The sequence below is a fragment of the Danio rerio genome, chromosome 3, assembly GCF_052040795.2.
Source record: "Danio rerio strain M-AB ecotype USA chromosome 3, GRCz13ab, whole genome shotgun sequence".
Lineage (NCBI taxonomy): Eukaryota > Metazoa > Chordata > Actinopteri > Cypriniformes > Danionidae > Danio > Danio rerio.
The window spans coordinates 2,892,501-2,917,500 of record NC_141023.1 but is presented as its reverse complement, the minus strand read 5'-3'; the positions used below and the strand labels follow the sequence as shown (position 1 = coordinate 2,917,500).

Genomic DNA, 25,000 nt, shown 5'->3' with positions numbered 1-25,000 from the left:
TCTATTGTGCAACTTCATTAATATTTATTACTGTGTTTACACGACAGAGACGCCACGTTGTGTTGGCAAAACAAGCGTGAAGTGTTGCTTTTATAGTTTGCTGCCGTTAAGTTTTGTTTTCATTTTCTCTCTGTGAGAGCTCAGCTGGATCACGTGTGGATTAACAGTGTACGCGACGCTCGACAACAATAACTTGCGTGTCTAAGGAGGAACATTGTTTACCTGAGAGCTGTTCTCATCTGCAAACGCTGAAATCTGGATTTGCTTGTAGTATTCTCTCCATATAGACGCGGCTCTAGTTGCTGGTGATTGTCCTGTCTCTACAGATTTGGTAAGTGAGCGACCAGTGCTCTTTGTTTATTCAGTTTGTTTGGGAAATGCTGAGGTTTTTTATTCTCTCATTCGCCGTGCGGTATCAAACATTGCATGAAAAATACACGCTTAGAGCAGTTCCTCGAATCAAATATCTCTTTTGTCGCGAGGGGCATGAATGAATTCCCTGAATGAAAGAGCCAAACTGCAGTTAAAGTCCACCATTTAATAATTTGGCAAATAAGTCGACTACAGATGTCCATGTAGGTTAAACACCATCACTTCCTCGTGTGTGTATTTTGACTCTGAAACTCGCGCGTGCCCAAATAGACACTCCCACACCCTCCCACTTTAGATCCTCCGACACTCCCCCCTAAACAGAGCTGGACACGCCCACTTTTCTGACTTTTTCCAAAGTAGAGGTGTGAAAACACCCTGCTGAAACGAGGGGGTTTCATGGCCCTTTAAGGAACTGTTTCATATGGATTTATTAATCATTCTTACTGTTCAGTGAACGCAAACTGCCGTAGATTATTAAAGACGCAAACCCCTCACAGCACGACAGCTGCACCTTCAGCAGACCTCCTCATTCCTGCAGCACGAGAGCTTTATGATTGTTTATGAGCGCCAAAAGTGGCGGATCTGTTCGGCGAAATATCTGACTGCGTGCCCCCGCATCCCTAAGGACTGTTTGGTGAAATATTTGACTGCAAATCAAACGACTGAAACGATATAACTAGAGAAATCTCCACTGTGCTGCTGAGTGAGAGAGCGCTTCTCACTGAACAGTGCAGCATCGATGACGTAAACATGCCGAGACCCGATTGTAGTGTGAGCGCGGGCTGTCGGGGGAGACGGGAGGGGGGACAAGCGTGCTTTGGCCCGGTTCGAGGCAACTGTACCTAGTGTGAGTACGGTAAAAGGTGCATTCTCACTGTGATTACCTATGAGTGTGTCTTTTTCTCTCTCTTTCTCTGTGTGTGTGTGTGTGTGTTTGCGCATGCGTGTGTGTGTGTGTGTGTGTGAGTATTTTATGTGCATCTGTGTGTGTTTGTCTGTGTGTCAGTGTGCGTATGTTTGTGCATGTATGAGTGTGCTTTTCTATGTGTGTGTGTGTGTATGTATGTGTGTGTGTATTTGCATATCCATGAGTGTCTGTGTGTGAAAGTATGAGTGCATTTGTGCGTGTGTATGTAGTGTGTGTGTGTGTTTTTGCCCATATGTGAGTGTCTGTGTGTATAAGTCTGAGTGTCTGTTAATATTGTGTGTGTGTCTGAGTGTGTTTGAGCGTGTCTGTGTGCGTCAGTGTACATCTCTGTGCGTAAGTTTGTGCGTGCGTACATGAATGTGTGTGTGTTTGTATGTGTGTGTGTTTGTATGTGTGTGTGCGTGTATGTGTGCGTATGTGTGTACCTGTGTGTAAGTGTGTGTGTGTATGTGTGTAAGTGTGTGTGTGTTTGCGTATACTTGAGTGTCTGTGTGTAAAAGTGTGAGTGTGCACAAGTTTTGTGCGTGTGTGTTTTTGCATGTTTGCGCATGCGTGTGTGTGTGTGTGTGTGTGAGTATTTTATGTGCATCTTTGTGTGTTTGTCTGTGTGTCAGTGTGCGTATGTTTGTGCATGTATGAGTGTGCTTTCCTATGTGTGTGTGTGTATGTGTGTGTATTTGCATATCCATGACTGTCTGTATGTGAAAGTATGAGTGCATTTGTGCGTGTGTACGTAGTGTGTGCGTGTGTGTGTTTGCCCATATGTGAGTGTCTGTGTGTAAGTCTGAGTGTCTGTTGATATTGTGTGTGTGTCTGTTTTTGTTTGAGTTTGTCTGTGTGCGTCAGTGTACATCTCTGTGCGCAAGTTTGTGCGTGCGTACTTGAATGTGTGTGTGTATGTGTGCGTATGTGTGTACCTGTGTGTAAGTGTGTGTGTATGTGTGTAAGTGTGTGTGTGTGCACAAGTTTTGTGCGTGTGTGTTTTTGCATGCGTGAGTGTCTGTGTGTAAGTGTGCATCTGCGTAGGTTTGTGTGTGTGTGCACACAAGTGTGTCTGTGCATAAGTGTGTGTTTGTATGTGTGTGCGTGCACGGGAGTATATCTTTCTCTCTGTCTGCGTGCGAGTGTGTGCATAAGTATGTGCGTGTATTTTTGCATGCATGAGTGTGCATCTATGTGTTTGTGTGTTAAGTGTGAATCTGTGCGTAAGTGTGTGTGTGTGAGTGTGTCTCTGAATAAGTGTGTGCGTGTCTCACACTTTGTGTGTGTGTGTCTGTTTGTCTGTGTGTCAGTGTGCGGCTGCCTGTAAGTGTGTCTATGTTTGTGGAGGTAAGAGTGTGCTTTTGAGTGTGTGAGAGTGTTTTTCTGTGTGTGTGTGTGTGTGTGTGTGTGTGTGTGTGTGTGTGTGTGTGTGTGTGTGTGTGTGTGTATGTGTGTGCATTGCTGAACTTTGTAACACAGTTGACAGATATTGACTGCAGACGTCAGAGGAACTGGGCTTTTGAGCAAACACTCATTCTCTCTCACAGCTCATTGATTTGTCAACACACACACACACACACACACACACACACACACACACACACACACACACACACACACACACACACACACACACACACACACACACACACACACACACACACAGGAGTGCATCCACTCACTCATCACCTTTAGCACAGATAACGCGTGTTTGTGTGTGTGTGTGTGTGTGTGTGTGTGTGTGTGTGTGTGTGTGTGTGTCCTGCTTACCTCTGGTAAAGCGCAGGCCTTTTCCAGCAAACTCTTTCTGCAGAGCCGCCACGAACTTCTCCCGAATCTTCTCTCTCTGCAGGAGCACAGAAAAGCGCTTCAGACACACTCACCGTCAACATTAACGACAGACAATAACAGCTGCACTCAGTGTGACGGAGTGAACCCAGAGTGGACCCACAACAAGGCGCGGGAGGCCGGAATGCCACAAATAAACCATGACAAAAAACAATGGCCTGACCCGGAGTGTAAAAAAGGTGGTATTTATTTACAAGGATGTGCAAAATATAGTCCAGTGTATATATCAGGGGTCGAAATTGCGACCATTTTGGTCGCATATGCGCCCAAAAATTAATCTATACGACCTCATAACATATCTGGGCGCATTAGTGCGACTGCAGATAGTGGTTGTAGTGCGACCTGTTTTGATTTTTTGTAAAAACGTGCTGAATCGCTCTTCCCTGCCACTATATTGGTTCATATTAGCTGTCAATCACTCAAGGTATTCCGCTGTCAGATGACAGGGAAGGAGCTTTTATGACCACGGGAAATGCAAATGGCAGAAGAGTAAAAACTTAAAGCACACAGGTTTGCAAACCCCACCTTAAATTGAGGCGCAGATGAGAGCGATCATGACACGTCACGTGGTGAATAATGATCCGCCAGTTGAGATCAATCGAGTACGCGCTTCTTGGAGAAGGTGCCCGAATCTCCATGCGTTGCATTCACTGCGTGTTCAGCGCAAATGAACCGCTAAAAGTCAAATCTAATACTGTACATATCATCGCCAAAGAAGCTCGCCTTTACTAAGTTTACACTGAAACTGCGGCTCATAACAAAGACAGGTATTGCGCCGATGGTTAGCACAAGAATCCTGCTCTGCCTGCTCATAAAATAGGTCGGCTGACTCGCCAGCTTTTCCACAAACACAGAAACATGAAGATCAGCTCAGACTGAACATTTAAATTGACACAAACTGAAACCAAAACTTTTAAAGAGTGATAGAAGTGAGACTTTACTTTCTTTCTTTTGTCTATTCTTTTTTGAGGTGTATATTATTATTTATTTATTTACTGATGACGGCTTTGCAGCTTTCAGCATTGAATTGAATGATTTATTATAATCTTTTGTTTGTTTTGTAGCAGAAATATTATTTATTATATTGACATGCATATAAAAACAGCAGTACAAAATCAATATTTCTTACTGCAATGCTTCATTTTTGTTTGATGCAAACTATACAATTATTTTTCATAAAGTAACAGACATTTTATAGCAGATAACCTACATTCATGCACATTCAAGGCAGTATCATAATGAGAAATGGAATTCATTGTTACTATTATTGTCATTTTCATCATCATTATTATTCTATAATTATTAGACATTCATTTTGGAATTATTTCACACAAATATCAATGTCTTCGCAGCATTAGTTAGATAGTTGTTTCTGGTTTTTGTCAGTCCTATTAATGTTGTTTTAAAATACAATAAATCCCTTAAAAAACAATTTGCAGCGGTGCTCATTCATTTTTGGTGGGTGCTCCTAAATTTTTTTGGTGCTCCTAAATATTTGAAGTTGGGAGCACCGGTGCTACCAAGTTAAAAAGTTAATTTCGAGCCCTGTATATATATATATATATATATATATATATATATATATATATATATATATATATAGGGATGTAACGGTATCAGAATTTCACGGTACGGTAATACCTCGGTATGAATGTCACGGTACGGTATTTATTGAATCATTTACAGGAAAAACAAAACTTATGAAAATACTCCAAAAAAGTGCCAAAAGTGTCAATGACATACAAATTAGTCATCTATCTGTAAGCTTTGAAACAGGAACTTCAAATTTAATAACAAAAAAATATTAAACCGTGTAAAAAAATAAAGTTTCAATTTAGTATTGTTGAAAACTCATCACATTCAACATTTAATCACTCACTTAGATAGAGATGGGTTTAAAGGAAAATTATCATATAAATATAATCTGGTAAAAGCTGGTATCTCTGGGCATTTACAATGTCCCCTGCAACAGAAAAAAACCCTCTCATTTGGGAATGAGGTTTCTGGGACAGAGATATGGCCCAGGTTGACAGCAGTGGGTAACGTTGTGCATTGTCTTTACCCCACTTGAGAGGACAAACCATGAGTGAGATAGAGATCTCATGTCTGCATCAATCTGAACAGTGTGCTGTGTTTCTGCAGTCCCCATGACTGATTATTAGTCGTATTCCCCAACTTGCAGGCACGTGCACACATAGGGCTCAACCTGTGCAGTGCACATGCCCTTTTTAGTCTTGGATAGAAAGTGCCCTTCCAAAATGATCAAAAGTGCCCCTGCGACATGACACACGCTCCGTCCCGCCCTTCAGTAGGCGCGCGACAACAACGCTCTTGAGTATGCGCGCTCAACCCCCCTCTCTGCTTTAAGCAGGTCGCACACCAGAAGCGCCGCTCGGCGCCGCGACACGGCGCGCACATGACAGTTTAAAGTATCGCACACCAGACGCGCACATTCGAAGGATATTTAACATGAAACTAATCAGATGGCGCTCTGTGGCGCGACTGAAAAATGAACTGCGTCCTGAGCCGTCGCCGGGCGCCGCCGACAGCCGCAGACTTGCGGTGCCGGTGTGTGTATCCTGATAGAAACCTATGTTTAGAATTCTAAAATACATGGCACTGCGTGGCGCTGCGCGCCGCCGAGCGGCACTTCTGGTGTGCGACCTGCTTTACAGTACGCGCGCGGCGACAACACCCGCTTTAGGTTTCGATCATCTCCAGCTCTTTTTCATCCCCGCTACTAGCAGCACACTCCATTTCCGCATTACTGGATCTGTAGTGACAACAGACCGCAAAGGATTATGGCCACGCCTGGGCTGATGGGAAATGTAGTTTCAGCTACCTCCCGTTCGCTTCATTCGCCTGAGCAAACTTTCTCCGAAGACCTATAGTTTTACCGAGTCATGCGACTACGGTAATATCGAAAAAAATTAATATTGCGGTATGACGGTATTTACAATACCGTTACATCCCTATATATATATATGTACAGTGTCAACATTAATAAGAGTCAATAAACTCAATATTGAATGTGCTTTGTTTTGAGTCTGTCACACCTCAGAATAATGTGTTATTAATTGTGTTGGGCAAAGATTAATCCCGTCCAAAATAAATGTTTGCTATGACATATGTGTGTGTGTGTGTGTGTGTGTGTGTGTATTGATTTGCTTTACATAAGAACGCACACGCATGTGTTTGTTTGAGAAGATGATGTGATACAAATTATATAGAAATTTACATGTAAACGTGACAAGGAAAACACAGTGGCTCAGTGGTCAGCACTGTCACATCAAGAAGGTTGCTTGTTCGAGCCTCGGCTGGATCAGTTGGCATTTCTGTGTGGAGTTTGCATGTTCTCCCCCTCTCTTGCTGTGGGTTTCCTCCGGGTGCTCCGGTTTCCCCCACAGTCCAAACATATGCGCTATAATGGAATTGGATAAGCTAAATTGTCCGTAGTGTATGAGTGTGAATGAGTGTATGGATGTTTCCCAGTGATGGATTGCAGCTGGAAGAGCATCCACTGCAGGATAAGTTGGTGGTTCATTCTGCTGTGGCGACCCCAGATTAATAAATGGACTACACTGAAAATGAATGAATGAATGAATGAACAGAAAATACCTTGTCGATTTCCGAGAACTCGATTCGCTCCTCTAGCGTGCAGCTGCGTCCGATGGGTGAGATGTTGATCACGCCACTACGAAACTCGATGAACGTCCCTCTGAAAGACAGAGATCAGTGAAAACGTTTAAAGGGGTCGTGAACTAAGAAACGTCTTCATCTTTTGTCATGAGAGTTATCAAAACATTTCCCAGAGATGGGTTGCAGCTGGAAGGGCATCCGCTGAGTTAAAACGTGCTGGATAAGTTGGCGGTTCATTCCACTGTGGCGACCCCTGATTTATAATGGGACTAAGCTGACATGAAAATGAATGAGTGTTATCAAAACATCCTGTGAGTTTCAGAGCTCCGCAGTTTGAGCTTCCTCTAAAATCAGCCTATATTGAGGTCAGTCTGACTAAAATGCAGAATCTGGAATGTTCTGCTCTATGATGTAATAGTCTGGATAAGCTCCGCCTCCACAGAAGATTAACGCCCACTTCTCCTGCACTGACTGTTTAGTGCTGTTAACATGCTAAAACTAGCTATGTTTCCATCCAAAAATGCGAATAAATTTATGCGCAAAACTCGATTATTGCATAAAAGTTGTGCGAATGAAGCAGCGTTTCCATCCAACGTGTCAAAGCAAACAAAATCGTCACTTCCTGATTAACTGGCGCCAAATATCAACAGTAAAAACTGCATTTCCTGCAGTAGGAGAAGCTGCATCAATCTTTTCTAAATGAATGCGCCTCAGAAGACAATCTTGACATGCAGTGAGCGCGCAGTGGCGTTTGAAGGTGTCAGACGCGGAGCACAGGCGCTCTTGATTCTGGAGGTCATTAATAATATAATAACATTAATACTGAAATGGTAAGGCGTTTTACAATGACCAAAACAACATTTCAGATGTTTTATAATGTGCTCAGCCTGACGTTTTATCCCTTCACACACATTTTAAGCATCACATAATCTCTTTTAACAAAATCGCATGACCTTTTTTAATGCGCATGCTGGAGTTTGTGCGGTAAAAGTGTTTCCATCGCAGTTTATGCGCATCTTTTCTTACCGAATAAAAAGTTTATCCTACCCAGTTAGGCGCATACGTTTTTTATGCGCATTTTCAAAATTTATGCGCATCATGGCGTTTCCATCACCTGGTTTTTTATACGCATTTGCAAAATGTGCATAAAATAGGTGGATGGAAACATAGCTACTGACAGCCAATCAGAGTAGCATGAACTTCTACATTACAGTTGGCCACGCCCACTAAAACAAAGCGTTCTGATGACAAGACTCAAACGCAGCACAAAAAAATAGACATTTATTGGTAAATTATGATGTTTTTTAGAATTTAAATCTTTAAAACATTATTTATGGAGATCATTGAATAGGAAAAATTGCCCGTTGAAATGCGGATGTAATGCTGGGTTCACACCAAATGCCGATAAATATATATATACATTTAATGTCCCTTGCTCTTGTTTACTTGTGTGATTTTTTTTCATCTCACACAAATTTTCCACTCTAGTTAAATATTTTTTAACTTGCGCGGTATTGGGTGAATTGTGTGTGTGTGTTCGCAAAAAATACATCACCCATTCCACGTCATTTGTAACGCACAATGGTTTTTCACATGTTTGAATTGACTTTGCATGTAACATACTCATGCAAATTCTTTATCTGACGCCTGTGTGAGTTGGTGTGAATGTGTGTGTTTATGTGTGTGTTTGTAAGTGTAAGTATAAATGTGTTGGCGTTTGTGTGTGTGTGTCTTTGTGTGTTTGTATGCGTGTATGTTAAATTTGTTTGTAAGCGTGTCTGTGTGTGGTAAAAGTGTGTGTGTGTGTGTGTGTGTGTGTGTGTGTGTGTGTGTGTGTGTGTGTGTGTGTGTGTGTGTGTGTGTGTGTGTTACCGTTTCTTGGGCAGTTTGATGAGGCCCATGTAGCTGAGACAGAAGTTGATGAGCTCCTGCAGCAGCTCCTCGCCCAGGTGATTCTGAATGGCCTGACAAACACAGACAGATGGCAATTAATGTCCTCAAAAACTAAATAAGTGCACATTTATAACAGCACCAGACATACAAGCATCTAAAATGACATACGGTCACACAGTAAAACATAAACAGTCAATTATATATGAAGTTAAATATTTTATCTAGTCACACATAGCAGTAACATATAAAGAGTAATTTAAATTATTAATAGAGCACAACACTCTAGAATCATATATAGCCACATATAGTCAATTATAAAAAGGAAAATATAAACAGTAAATAATATAGAGCACAATAATCTAAATCACATGTAATCAAACATAAAATATAATTAAATATTAAATAAATAATGTCAAATTTTAATATTATAGTCACACTTCTTAAAATATGAATAGTAAATAATATAAATAGAGCACAGAAATCTACAATAAAATCATATATAGTCACACATTGTAAAATATAAGCGGTGAATAATATAAATACAGCACAGGGGTCTGTTCTTCGTATGTGGATTACTCAGTTAGCTGGATTTGGATATTGACGATTTGACATGATCCAGGATCGTTTCGTTCTTCAAAGCTGATCCGAGAGTTGTTGTCATAGCAACAGTTCTGCCAGGTTAAACCTGACCGGGAGCAGGTTCAATTCATATAAACAGGATTAGATCGGCTCAGTTCAAGCAAAGATAATAGAGAAAGTATGTTCTGAATTCTGATATTTTCTTACAGTAGTAGTTATATACACTTGGGAAAATGGTACATATTTTTTAACTATATATATAAAGTTATAGTCATTAATAAAATAAATAAAGTTATACATATTAATAAAACGTATGCAATCTGCACCCTCGAAATGAAAGTACAAAGACTGCCACCTGGTGGTGCACAGAGAAAACTTATTGATATGAACTTTTTAGATCGCTTTAGTACAATTTGTGTATAATAGAAATGCAGAATATGTGACTTTTTTAAAGCAATAATACATTTATGCAGTCATAAACATGTTTTGATAGTTAATATGCCAGTGATTTGATGCTTCACAAAAGTTGCAGACGCCTTTACCAATATCAAAATGCTTTTGTAAACAACCAGTTATTCTTTACACAGATTAAGAAACGGCTACTATATTACAGACAATATTTTCTAAGTGTAAAACTAAATACATTGATTTGCATTGAAATACATGATGAATACTCTTGACACATGAAAGAGTAAAGCCTGCAGCTCACAACAAATGTGGAAGGTTATTGCGTGTCATATTTAACAAGCCGTTCACTGCTAATTTGATGTAATTTTGCTCACATGGATAATTGAATATTAATCAGATGATGTCATTACGCTGCTGTGCCGTCAGCCAATCGCTGCATTGCTGATCATGATTTCGAGGATCGATAGATCTGTCCTTCACAACACACGCAGCGATCCCAGATCAGTTTATCCAGACATTCTAATCTAATTCGTGAACTCGTTTGAAGAACCAAATTAGCGAGAGATCAGTTATCAAGATTAAAAGATCCAGGATCTGCCAAATCATCTTAGATCATTTAAGCGAGGTGTGAAGAACGGACCCCTGGATTGTAAATTCATACACATTTCAGGCCTACTTTGCTGGTTTAAACATTTCTAATCTGGGATTTGATATATCTAATGCGATTATGACGGAGTGAATCACCTGTTTAAAGATGAGTTTGCCGTCTTTATATTGCACCGTCCCGTTCTCAGCGAAGACATAATCAAACTTCTGTATCACTGCAACAAAACAACACAATCAGTGTGCGATCAAAACACTTAATCACACACCTTATCATCATCATGACCTTTACCTGTATTACACAACACACACCACACACACACACACTCACGCAAACAAAACAAGCTCATTCACACTCCTGATCAAATACTTTCACGTATTACTCATCTGTTTTTAATCTTCCCACTGAACATAATGTAAATGCTTTCTGCTGTTCAAGTAAAGCATGTGACAGACTACAAGATATCAGCTAACTGGGTGTGTGTCTAAACAAATACACAATCAGAATATCTAAAAAAAAAAAGTATGTGTTTCATACACAGCTAACTGTCTGAAATGAATATAGACAGTTTAGAAAGCATATGAATGTGTGTCTGCGCATTCAGTCTTAAAGTGACACCTCTGTTATTTAAAGGTGACCTACTATACCCCTTTATATCAGATGTAAAGTACGTCTCTGATGTGCCTAGAGTGTGTGTGTGAAGTTACATCTCAAAATAGCACACTAATAATGTTATCTAACTCTCTGAACCTAAACCTTTGAGGCTTTGGGCCTGATTGTGGCGTTGTCGCTTTAAATGCAAATGAGATTGTGCTCTTTTTCAGAAGAGGGCGGAGCTACAAACGCCTGTGCGTCAGCATAGTGGCAGATTCAAAAACAAGAATACAGTTATCTGTGTGTGTGAAAATGTGTAAGAGTGTGCTTCACGCTTGTGTCAGTCTATGGAGACTCCTGTCGCTGTTCATTTGTGCTTCATCTAAAACTCCACATCTATAATCCTCTTAGTCTATGCTGACTTTCTCTTCAGCAGCTCAAACACTCTAATGGCTAATGGACCGACGGCTCCTTCTCACTCAGGGCTGCTGCTTATGCTAATGAGGGAGAGATGGGCACTAGTGGGCGGGGCTTTCCCCCTCTGATGACACGTACAAAGGGAGAATGTCACTCAAAGTGTTTTCATCAAGTGTGTAATTAAAAAAAAATATAGAATTAATTAATGTTAATCATTAGAGGCTGGATATATTCACACACTGCTGACACACAACTGAGTTTAAACACCTTATAAAGTGATTTTTTGCATAATAGGTGCCCTTTAAAGTTAAATAATGAACAGATTAAGAGGTTTGGTACTCAAAAAGTTACCAGGATGCTGATTACAGGGGAGACTGACAACCCTAATTACCAAATGATCACTGCTGAAGGATGTTAAAAAAAGATGCAAGTGACCAGATGTATGCACTTTAAATAGTGAGAAATAGTTTCCTCTGATCTGTATCTAAAATAAAAAGATTTCTAAAAAATGAAATAATAATAGGTAATATAAATCTAGATTTGGCCAACCCTATAATGGATCATATCATAATCACGCCAAGCAGTCTACACTAGAAAGAAAATACAGTCTATAGAAAATATTCAATAATATTTTGTATGAATAACAATAATATAATAATAATATATATTATTGTCATTGTTATTATATATTAATATTTTATTAAATATTATTAAAATATTACTATTGGTATTATTATATTGTTAATATATTATTATTATTATTATTATTATTATTATTATTATTATTATATTTTAGTAATATATTATTATTGCTATTATTATTATTATTATTATATTGTTAATATTATATATTATTGTATATTAACATATTATTATATATTATTATTATACATTATTAATACATTATTATTATATTAATATATTATTATATTTTAATAATATATTATTATTGTTATTATTATTATTATTATATTGTTAATATTATATGTTATTATTATATTATTATTATATATTAACATATTATTATATATTATTATATTATTAATATATTATTATTATTATTATTATTATTATTATTATTATATTAATATATTATTATATATTGGTAATATTATATTATTATTATACATTATTAATATTATGTTATTATTATATATTATTAATATTATATTATTAATATTATTATTTGTATATAATCATAATAATATATTAATATATAATCATAATTTTTCAAATATTCAAAATATGCAGTCTGAAACCAGCTGAACTAGAGTACCAATAAGATGAAATAAGTGTTTAAAAAAATGCCATGGTGTTTGTATCTACATTTAGCCTTAGGTAAAGTACTATTAGATGCATAGTTTTAACACACACCTAATGCTCGAATATGGAAGTTAAACAGTAAAATAATAAGTATAATCTAAGATATAAACCTTTTATTGGTGCAGGAATGCAAAGTTAATCTCAGTTTGTTTTATAGCTAAATTAGTTTGTTTCTGTGAATCACACACCTGCAGAAACAGCCAATCAGAGGATGCTGTAGGTCAGCATACACTTGAAACTCTGACAACTGTAATATGCTTGATTAACAAACTAGATGATATTGAATAAATATACACATTTAATTCACTGAAGCATGTTCAACAAAAACTAACATTACCAACAGAGTTGATAAGTCAATGTATAATTCGCACACAATGTTTGGTCAATTCAATGGAAGTGTATGGGTGTTTCCCAGTGATGGGTTGCAGATGGAAGGGTATCTGCTGCATAAAACATGTGCTGGATAAGTTGGCGGTTCATTCCGCTGTGGCGACTCCAGATTAATAAAGGGACTAAGCCGAAAAGAAAATAACAGAATGTGTGGTCAACTATGGACTAACCCAATCACTGCATTGAAAGTAAATGAGAGGGAGGTAAAGTGTGAACGGGGCACTACAGAGCGGCTTGATTAAATTAAAAGCTGAAAGTGTGTGTACTGAGTAACTGCTGCATGTATTCACATCACAATGTCAATGTTTGAGCACAACAGTCCAACCAGTTTCTCCACATTCTGCCACAACGTCCAGACATGAGAAGCTACTGATCCTACAAACTAGAGGTCTGTCATTTCATTTCAGTTTCCTTCGGCTTAGTGCGTTTACTCAATAGGGGTCGCCATAGAGGAATGAACCGCCAACTTATCCAGCATATGTTTAACAAATTGGATGCCTTTTTAGCTGCAACCCAGTACTGGGAAACACCCATACACACACCCATTCACACACTCACACACTCATACACTACAGTCAATTTAGCTCATCAATTCCCCTATAGTGCATGTATTTGGACTTGTGGGGGAAACCGGAGCACCCGGAGGTAACCCACGCCAACACAGGGAGAACATGCAAACTCCACAACTGACCCAGCTGGAACTCAAACTCAAATCTTGCTGTGAGGCCACAGTGCTAACCACTGAGCCACTGTCCTGCCTGAGGTCGAATCATGATGAATATAAAAAACCGAATCCAGTCTGACCTTCATCTCCGTCTCCAAGCTGCTCTGCGATCTTGCAATAATCAGATCCTCCAACGACGCCGATCTTCACCTTCTGCTTCAGCGCCTGAATGAAATCATCCAGCTCTGGGTCGATTTTCTGCACACACACACACACACAGGTTTGTTTTTGTGAACTGTGGGGACATTACATTGGTTTCCATAGTTTTTAAACTGCCCAAATGTATTTATTTACTTATTATAAACTGAATATTTTCTATTTCCTATCCCTGAACCCTATTTAATTTTACTTTCCGCAAAAATATAAAACTCTTTCTGTATGATTTCTAAGCTTTGAATTTTTAAAAAGCAATGCAACATAACAATAACAGCAATAATGCTTGATTTAATTAAGTAACACATTTACTGTGGTTTAGCAAGACTGTAATGCATCAGTTTTAGCATCTTTCACCAACACTTGTTGTCACACTATTAGTGCCATCTTATAAAAAAAAGTGAAAATAAATCAGCGGTGTACATTTGAGCGCGCAATAAGTTTTGAGCATGAACGGAGAAAATTGAAGTTCGCACACTTGTACTCGCTCCCAACTTGCGCTCATGACATTTGTCATTGAAATAACGCCTAAGAGATCAGATCTGGCTGTGACGTTCAGAAAAAAACAAAACACCTGCAAAGAAACTCGGCACAGAAGAACATTAAACCTACTGCCAGCTAACGTTTCAGAAGTGTCATTGCAGAGCAACACAAACAGCACGCAGAAGTATGCACGACTAACCGCAAGGCATGCGCCGTGGGTCACAGCAATCACTCGACCAGAAGTATAAACCACCCTTAAGAGTGGCGCGGTTTGCAATATTGTTGCTTAACTTTCGTCGTCAGAGGAGACGACAATTCGAAAGCAGAAGCAAATGGTCAGGATTTGATTGGAGATTACCAAAAAAAACAAATCATTGAGTGGATTAGCATATTAATTGTTCACCGAATGAATAACAATGTGCGCTAGCAAAAAAAACACTGTGCATTTGGATTTCACACAGACTTTAAACTAAAAAAAGGTGTTGGTTAATTAAATAAATGCCAAGAGATTTTAAATACATCGTTTTTGGTTTTAGCAACAGTCTGTGTGACGGTCTAGCTTGTAGGCTATTCACTGACGTTTACATTGAGGTAAAGTTGGTTTTATATTCACACATTCATTCGGTGACAACTTCTGACACACTCCCTATATTGTACTGTGATAGTCATTGGCTGTTAATATGATTTGCCTATTTATAGTTTGCAAAGAATAATTTTCCGAAATAATTTTAATAAATAGACAGAATGAATGTGTGAATATAAAACCAACTTTACCTCAATGACGTTTGCAGGGTCAAATTAAAAAGAAAAGGACACACACAGCACTTGAAATACTACTAATGAAAACAGAATATTAAGTAGGGGGTTTCTTTTGCGCATCATTTACTCATAGCAAACTAACAGTAAAAAGGGCGTGGCTATGAATATCGCTGCTTAACTGACGTCGTCAGAGGAGAAGACACTCCCAAAGCAGTAGCAAATGGTCAGGATTGGAATGAAGATCACCAAAGCAAACAAATCATTGAGTGGATTAGCATATAAATTGTTCACCGAATGAATAACAATGCACGCTAGCAAAATAAACACTGTGCATTTGGATTTCACACACACTTTAAACAAAGAAAAGTGTTGGTTAATTAAATAAATGCCAAGAGATTTCAAATACATCGTTTTTGGTTTTAGCAACAGTCTGTGTGACGGTCTAGCTTGTAGGCTATTCACTGACGTTTGCATTGAGGTAAAGTTGGTTTTATATTCACACATTCATTCGGTGACAACTTCTGACACGCTCCCAATATTGTACTGTGATAGTCATTGGCTGTTAATATGATTTGCCTATTTATAGTTTGCAAAGAATAATTTTCCGAAATAATTTTAATAAATAGACAGAATGAATGTGTGAATATAAAACCAACTTTACCTCAATGAAGTTTACAGGGTCAAATTAAAAAGAAAAGGAGACAAACAGCTCTTGAAATACTACTGCCGAAAACAGAATACTAAGTAGGGGGTTTCTTTTGCGCATCATTTACTCATAGCAAACTAACACGAAAAAGGGCGTGGCTATGAATATCGCTGCTTAACTGACGTCATCAGAGGAGAAGACACTCCCAAAGCAGTAGCAAATGGTCAGGATTTGAATGAATATGACCAAAAAAACTAATCATTGAGTGGATTAGCATATAAATTGTTCACCGAATGAATAACAATGCGCGCTAGCAAAATAAACACTGTGCATTTGAATTTCACACAGACTTTAAACAAAAAAAAAAAGCGTTGGTTAATCAAATAAATGGCAAGAGATTTCAAATACATCGTTAATGGTTTCATTTTGGGTGACGGTCTAACTTTCTGTAGGCTATTCGCTGATGTTATTGAGGTAAAGATGGTTTTAAATTCACACATTCATTCCGTGGCAACTTCTGACACACTTCCTATATTGTTTACCATGATACTTGTATTTTACTGAATATTGGGTCTGAAATCACATATAAATATGACTTCAAACCAACATTAGCACAATTTAATTGACTGTACTTTGACAGCCATTGGCTGCTAATATGATTTCTCTATTCAGAGTTTAAAAAGAATAATTTTCTGAAATATTATTGAGGAAGTCTTAATGTGTGAACATAATAGCAACTTTACCTCAATTTGTTTACCATGGTACTTTCAACATTAGGTCTAATCACATGTATGACTTCAAACCAACATTAGCTCTATTTAATTGACTGTAAACAATGTTGTACTGTGACAGTCATTGGCTGCTGATATGATTTCTCTATTTAGAGTTAGCCAAGTATACTTTTCCGAAATAATATTATTAAAATGAAAGCCTGAATGTGCGAATATTAAACCAACTTTACCTCAATGACGTCTTTGGGTGCAAATTAAAGAGAAGAGCACACAGAGAGCAGAGGACAGGACTGATGATGTAACATCAGAGAACACTGAACTCATCTAAATGAAAATAAACACACGAGCAGAACAGCATGTGCAGATATGGGTTTGACCGTTATATTGCAACACAACGCGCCAAACGTTCCATATTTTTAAATAAACACGTGACGCAATGTAACGTTTCAAATCGAGTTACCGTTAACCTTCAAATCGTAACGGTATTTTTCATCCTATTAAAAGTATTAACTAGCACTATTATTTGCATAGCATTATGCGTATCCATTAGCTGGTGTATACGTGCAGAACGAGCAAAACATGGTGTACAAACACACACATAAACACGCTCATTCATTGATAACACACGCGCGCGCGCGCGCGCACACATATATACACACGCACGCGCTTCACCTACACACGGAGCAGTGCTGCAGATCGAGATGTTGTTACATAATGACTGTAAATCCTAAAGCTACGATGGCGCATCGTCCATCCTTTAACTGCATCACTTATAACGCTTAATAACCTCGCGTGCATAAAAAGCGGATCCTGTATGAAGTCGTGTACGCGCGTGTGTGTGTGTGTGTGTGTGTGTTTACCTCTCTGGGGGCTGTCAGCGTTCCGTCCACATCAAACAAGCACAGCACATTTCTCCCTGCTGCTACACGAGCCTTTATATCCATCTCCTCTTTCCGGCAATATTTTAAAAAACATAAATCAAATAAAACAGTTAAATATATACAGATTTACACGCTAAATGACTCAAGATGAGTCAGTGCACGAGCATATAACGAGGCTCCTTCCTTCAAAGCGAAAGACAGTTGCAATACTGATAAGCATTATACTTGGATACAGAAGTATATACTGTAGGCTACATGATCACTGCTGTGTGTTTGTGATGAATATGTACATGTGGTTTCTCTGCAACACTGGACGCTCTGGGGAGGGGTCCGCTTTGGCCAATCAAATGTGCGGAATGTGGTCACGCGGGTGAAGGAGGCGTTTCGGAGTGCATGGAATTCACGTAGCAATCATAAGCGCGTCATACGGTTAAAGACACACATGATTTGACCTCTCACCTACTTTATATTTCACAGCCGATCATAACAACAACATGATAACACATGCGGGAAATTATAATAGACAACTCGTTTATATTTCATTAATTTTAGCTAACTATCGGGAAGGGTGACATCACTAAACTTGAGCTGTGCTAAATTTAGTATTTGACTATACAATATAGAGAAACTGCAGAATAAATTAAAACTTTTCGTTTGTTCAAGTTGTTTCGCTTCAAAACTTTTTAAATATATTAATATCGCGCCTACAAATAAATAAATACATAAATAAATACATAATGAAATGAATAAAAAAGTAAATAAAATATTTACAATTTCACACCTGAACATAACAACATTACACACTGCAGAAATAAATAATAATGTACAAGTAAATTTCTATTTTAATTATTTTACTTTCAGAAAGTTAACTAAAATACAACACTTAGCTGCACTACGCTAAATTAGCTGGCTAAGTTTTATTTTGACATTTAAAAATATTAGCTTATGGCAAAAAAGCTACAGTTTGTTTCAGTTTATTTATTTATTTATTTATTTATTTATTTATTTATTTATTAAATTGTAGTCTATAATATATGTTGACATGTCTTGTCTAGTGTAGACAACACAAAAATCTAATATTTACGACTTAAAATTGCAAATGAGTTCCTCAGAGAATATTAATCGACGTTTGACGTTTGGTGTGTTTGTTTGTCCGCTGGCACATGTTTCTACACAGTTTCAGGTTTGCTGTTATTGAGTTTCCTGCGGTTTCCTGTACAGTAGTGAAAGTGTTGAGTTAAACTGGCTGTGTCTCTGTATTTCCGGTGGTAATGTGACTTACAGCGCCCCCTGCTGACACACACACACACAATCACACAGACAGACAGACAGACAGACAGACAGACAGACAGATAGATAGATAGATAGATAGATAGATAGATAGATAGATAGATAGATAGATAGATAGATAGCTCATCTTTGAATTTTTCATTTTTAAATATTTCCCAAATGATGTTTAACAAGGAAATGTTCACAGTATGTCTGATAATATTTTTTCTTCTGGAGAAAGTCTTATTTGTTTTATTTCGGCTAAAATAAAAGCAGTTTTTAATTTTTTAAACACCATTTTAAAGTCAATATTATTAGCTCCATTAGGCCATTTTTTTCCGATAGTCTACAGAACAAACCATCATTATACAATAACTTGCCTAATTACCCTAACCTGCCTGGTTACCCTAATTAACCTAGTTAAACCTTTAAATGTCACTTTAAGCTGTATAGAAGTGTCTTGAAGAATATCTAGTCAAACATTATTTACTGTCATCATGACAAAGATAAAATAAATCAGTTATTAGAGATGAGTTATTAAAACTATTGCGATTAGAAATGTGTTGAAGAAATCTGCTCTCCGTTAAACAGAAATTGGGGAAAAAAATAAAGGGGGACGAATTATTCTGACTTCAACTGTTAATATATAAAATTTTAATTAAAGTACAAAAATGCATGTTTCAAGTTGAAATTGAAGCTTTTTATTGAAGCTTTGAATATTTCAAGTTCAATTTCGGACATCTAAATACAAGTTCTGTTTAATTTAGATTTTTTGTTAGTACTATTGAACATGTTTTCTTTTGTTGTTTTTAAGACAATTGGTGTTATTATAATATAATGCTGGGCAATGTAGTGGTGCAGTCGCCTCACAGCAAGAAGGTCGCTGGTTCGAGCCTCGGCTGGGTCATTTGGTGTTTCTGTGTGGAGTTTGCATGTTCTCCCTGCGTTCGTTTGGGTTTCCTCTAGGTGCTCTGGTTTTCCCCACAGTCCAAACACATGCGGTACAGGTGAATTGGGTAGGCTAAATTGTCTGTAGTGTATGAGTGTGAATGAGTGTGTGTGAATGTTTCTCAGAGATGGGTTGTAGCTGGAAGGGCATCCACTGCGTAAAACATATGCTGGATAAGAGGGCGCTGTAGCCCCCAGATTAATAAAGGGACAAAGCTGAAAAAAGAAAATAAATTATATAATGCCACACCATATGTCCCATATTCCATATGTTCCCATGTTCCATATGTTAAAATTATAGCTCAGCCCAAAATGAAAATTGACTCAATTATTACTATATATATATATATATATATATATATATATATATATATATATATATATATATGAGTAATATCACACTTGTAGCAGTGCGATATGGCTGTATATCAGCACTGGTGGGAGGCGTGCATTGGCACGAGGCCACATTGCATTTATACAAGAGTTTGACTGCATAATTGTATAAAACAAAATCAAACATGGAGAGTCTCAAAAACCCTTTTGTATGAGGAACTACTTTCTTCCTCGTTGGATTCAAATCACAAGCTGACAGTTAAACAGCTGAGCAAGCATCTTTTAAACTTTAAATCTGTAGTGTCTGCTTTTTGCTGGCTGTATGTGGGCGGAGTAATACACAAAGGGTAAAGAGGCTACGGGTGCTGATATTACTTAAGTTTATCACGGCTATCAGCCAATCAGATGATTCAAGAACCAGACAGAACTGTTGTATATATATATAATAACTTATATTATTATAGTATTTTTTTTCTTACTGTAGAAGTCAATAGTTATCAGTTTTTTTTAATATCTTGGAGGAAAAAAAAAAAAAAAAAAAATATATATATATATATATATATATATATACACACACACACACACACACATATATATATATATATATATATATATATATATATATATATATATATATATATATATATATATATATATATATATATATAGCATTCTTCAGAATATGTTTTTTTGGGTCAAAAAGATGATAAAAATCGCACAATATTTTGCAATAAGTCAAAGGGAGAGTAAACGATGACAGAATTTTAATTTTTGGGTGATCTGCGTTTCATCTGCTCACTGGCGCCCTCTTCGGTTCACTTCGCTCAATCACTGACAAAACAGTTACAGCTCAATGATTAACCAACTCAATGGAAACAGCCGACGGGGCTCAGACTCGACCTAAAGCCTGATTTATACTTCTGCGTCAAGTGACCGGCGTAACCCACGGCGCAGGCAACGCGCGTGGCTGTGCATTTATACTTCTGCGCGCTGTCTCTGCCGGTCTGCATTAACACTTCCGAAACGCTAGTTGGCAGTGAGGTGTAAATGTTCCTCTGTGTCAAGTTTCTTCGCTACTTTTTTGCATTTCCTGAACACTTCCGGGATGTACAAGTGGCTCAAACTCGCTCATTTTGAGGCAGGAACCGGCGGACGTGCAACAACTTTAACTATGAGGTAAACACAAAACAAAACTTTCCATCCGGAGCTCCTTCACGGGACTCCACACTTGTAAACAATCGCTCGCGCGGCGTCGCGTCATTCGCGCGCCTCTCGGTCCCGCCCAGACTCGTCAGCGCTACCAAGCAGACCAATCACAGAGCTTATGCTACGCGTCGTTGCGACGTGTAGTTACATTTTTTGAGAGGTGCACGTCAGTGACGGCGATGGCCACGGCGAAGGGCTATGCGTCAGCGCCGTAGCATACGCCGGTGTTTGACGCAGAAGTATAAATCAGGCTTTACGCCTGTTTCACACCGCAAGCGTCAGCAGCGCGTGAGCAGAGCGTGAGCAGCGCGTTTAGCCTGATTTATACTTCTGCGTCAAACACCGGCGTATGCTACGGCGCTGACGCATAGCCCTTCGCCGTGGCCATCGCCGTCACTGACGTGCACCTCTCAAAAAATGTAACTACACGTCGCAACGACGCGTAGCATAAGCTCTGTGATTGGTCTGCTTGGTAGCGCTGACGAGTCTGGGCGGGACCGAGAGGCGCGCGAATGACGCGACGCCGCGCGAGCGATTGTTTACAAGTGTGGAGTCCCGTGAAGGAGCTCCGGATGGAAAGTTTTGTTTTGTGTTTACCTCATAGTTAAAGTTGTTGCACGTCCGCCGGTTCCTGCCTCAAAATGAGCGAGTTTGAGCCACTTGTACATCCCGGAAGTGTTCAGGAAATGCAAAAAAGTAGCGAAGAAACTTGACACAGAGGAACATTTACACCTCACTGCCCACTAGCGTTTCGGAAGTGTTAATGCAGACCGACAGAGACAGCGCGCAGAAGTGTAAATGCACAGCCACGCGCGTTGCCTGCGCCGTGGGTTACGCCGGTCACTTGACGCAGAAGTATAAATCAGGCTTTTGTCGAGCAGTAGCAGCACGCAGGCGTTTGCCTTTCACACCAGCTGCGTCTGCAGCGCGCAGTTCTTCGGCAGCTGCTGCAGAGATCAACCTATCTCTGTCTATTCTATCTAGTTACCCATGTCTCTCTATATACAAATACACTTTTTGAACTTTTCATCTGCACCAAGGCCCCACCTATGCTGTTTCGTTAACCTGCAAATATTTATTTTACAAATTTTATAGATCAAATAGTACTGTATGCTTCTAAAGCTAACTTATATGAGAAGTGTCTACAGTCAGAAGACAATCGCCTGTGATATCATGTCATTTGTTTTTTGATTATCAGGTTGCTGTAGACCTAGTTATAATCATATTTATACAATATAGTTATAATGATATTTATACATGATCAAACTAGTGTTAATTTCTCCGCTTCAGTGATGTCCAGCGGCAGAATAACAGCTCGTTAATTCATGCTCGTGCAGATGATGAGACGGACAAAAGTAATTAATGCATGCCATTCTTTTACTTATTTTCGTGTTGTCAGATTCAGAGTGCAATTTGTGCAAACAGCTCCCGGTAGGAATAACTCGAGTGAACATAAAACAAAGCCGATTAAAACTTTCTTCCTCTGCTCCGCTGCACAGAACACAGCGAGCTCACATCATCCAGCATGCGTGTCGAACTACACTACCCACAATACACTTCGCTATGGACTACAATTCCCGTAAATATTCTATTTCCCCTCTCCTACAACACTAGTGTGTAACTTAAGCAAAACTGATAGTAAAATTGTTTTACATTTGGTTTTGTAGTTCGGACCTAAATAAATGTTTGTTGCTGTTTTAAATCGTTTTAAGTGAATTTGAATGACTATATATAAACCATTTGACATTATTAATGCATTTATTGGGTAAAATTGCTACTTTTTACTGTCATTCAATGTGTTTTGGTCGTTGTCAATGCACTGTCACTTTAATTGAGCGTGAGCAGCGCGTCAAAAATAGACCCAGCGCCGAAACTATCGCTGCACTGCTGCTTCGGCGACGCTCACGCCTCGCTCTGACACACTGCTGCTGCGTGCGGTATGAAAGCTCTAATCTGTTAACATGGACGCCGAAAACACACGCGCTGCTCACGCTCTGCTCACGCGCCGCTGACGCTTGCGGTGTGAAACAGGCGTAAGCTTGACTTGCTGTTAAAATGAGGTCATGTTTGGGTGATCACCTTCAGTCAAACAGAAAAGCAGGAGACACGAGTCCAGCGTTTAGACTACACACACACACACACACACACACAAAAAAATACTTTAGTAATTAAGAGTATCCTACTGTAAATATTGCAGGAATGTGCAACCCTTTATTAATGAATGCTTCAGCACACTGTAGTATTGACTATAGTGAACTGATCAACTGTAGTAAATGCTCTATTATACTTCAGTTCTTACTACAGTAAACTGTTGTGTGTTATAGTTATTATATCCTATAGTTGAAGAAAACTGTTTAAAACATTACTGTAGTTGTTGTGTTACCATAGCAACTGTAGAATCACCACAGCAGATCAATTACTGTAGTTGTTGTGTTACCATAGCAACTGTAGAATCACCACAGCAGATCAATTACTGTAGTTGTTGTGTTACCATAGCAACTGTAGAATCACCACAGCAGATCAATTACTGTAGTTGTTGTGTTACCATAGCAACTGTAGAATCACCACAACAGATTAATTACTGTAGTTGCTGTGTTACCTTAGCAACTGTAGAATCCCCACAACAGATCAATTACCGTAGTTGTTGTGTTACCATAGCAACTGTGGAATCACCACAACAGATCAATTACAGTAGCTGTTGTGTTACCATAGCAACTGTAGAATCCCCCCAGCAGATCAATTACAGTAGTTGTTGTGCAACCATAGCAACTGTAGAATCACCACAGCAGATCAATTACTGTAGTTGTTGTGTAACCATACTAACTGTAGAATCACTACAGCAGATTAATTACAGTAGTTGTTGTGGTACCATAGCAACTGTAGAATCACCACAACAGATAAATTACTGTAGTTGTTGTGTTACCATAGCAACTGTAGAATCACCACAGCAGATTAATTACCGTAGTTGTTGTTACCGTAGCAACTGCAGAATCACCACAGCAGATCAATTACTGTAGTTGTTGTCTTACCATAGCAACTGTAGAATCACCACAGCAGATCAATTACTGTAGTTGTTGTGTTACCATAGCAACTGTAGAATCACCACAGAACATCAATTACTGTAGTTGTTGTGTTACCATAGCAACTGTAGAATCACCACAACAGATAAATTACTGTAGTTGTTGCGTTAGTATAGTAATTGTAGAATCAACACAACAGATCAATTACTGTAGTTGTTGTGTTACCATAGCAACTGTAGAATCACCACAGCAGATTAATTACCGTAGTTGTTGTTACCGTAGCAACTGCAGAATCACCACAGCAGATCAATTACTGTAGTTGTTGTCTTACCATAGCAACTGTAGAATCACCACAGCAGATCAATTACTGTAGTTGTTGTGTTACCATAGCAACTGTAGAATCACCACAGAACATCAATTACTGTAGTTGTTGTGTTACCATAGCAACTGTAGAATCACCACAGCAGATCAATTACTGTAGTTGTTGTGTTACCATAGCAACTGTAGAATCACCACAACAGATCAATTACTGTAGTTGCTGTGTTACCATAGCAACTGTAGAATCACCACAGCAGATCAATTACTGTAGTTGTTGTGTTACCATAGCAACTGTAGAATCACCACAACAGATCAATTACTGTAGTTGCTGTGTTACCATAGCAACTGTAGAATCACCACAGCAGATCAATTACAGTAGTTGTTGTGTTACCATAGCAACTGTAGAATCACCACAGCAGATCAATTACTGTAGTTGTTGTGTTACCATAGCAACTGTAGAATCACCACAGCAGATAAATTACCGTAGTTGTTGTGTTACCATAGCAACTGTAGAATCACCACAGCAGATCAATTACTGTAGTTGTTGTGTTA

The 25,000-nt window shown here is 38.5% G+C and overlaps 2 protein-coding genes across 8 annotated transcripts in view; both read right to left on the bottom strand.

Annotated features, from left to right (window-relative positions):
* pmm1 (phosphomannomutase 1) overlaps positions 1 to 17,611 on the bottom strand; it is a 25,136-nt gene extending 7,525 nt beyond the window's left edge. For 6 of the 7 annotated variants that reach the window (XR_015479362.1, XR_015479361.1, XR_015479364.1 and 3 more), the window contains exons 1-6: positions 17,334 to 17,611; positions 13,782 to 13,899; positions 10,394 to 10,470; positions 8,642 to 8,733; positions 6,749 to 6,848; positions 3,053 to 3,128 (exon numbers count right to left, since the gene is read on the bottom strand). Coding sequence is in view for 2 of the 7 variants with exons in the window: in XM_087241849.1 (XP_087097975.1) it covers positions 3,053 to 3,128; positions 6,749 to 6,848; positions 8,642 to 8,733; positions 10,394 to 10,470; positions 13,782 to 13,899; positions 17,334 to 17,417 (547 nt within the window). In the remaining 5 variants the exon portion in view is untranslated. 7 annotated transcript variants of the gene reach the window in all.
* plbd1a (phospholipase B domain containing 1a) overlaps positions 1 to 25,000 on the bottom strand; it is a 522,382-nt gene that overhangs the window by 212,881 nt on the left and 284,501 nt on the right. The window lies entirely within an intron of this gene.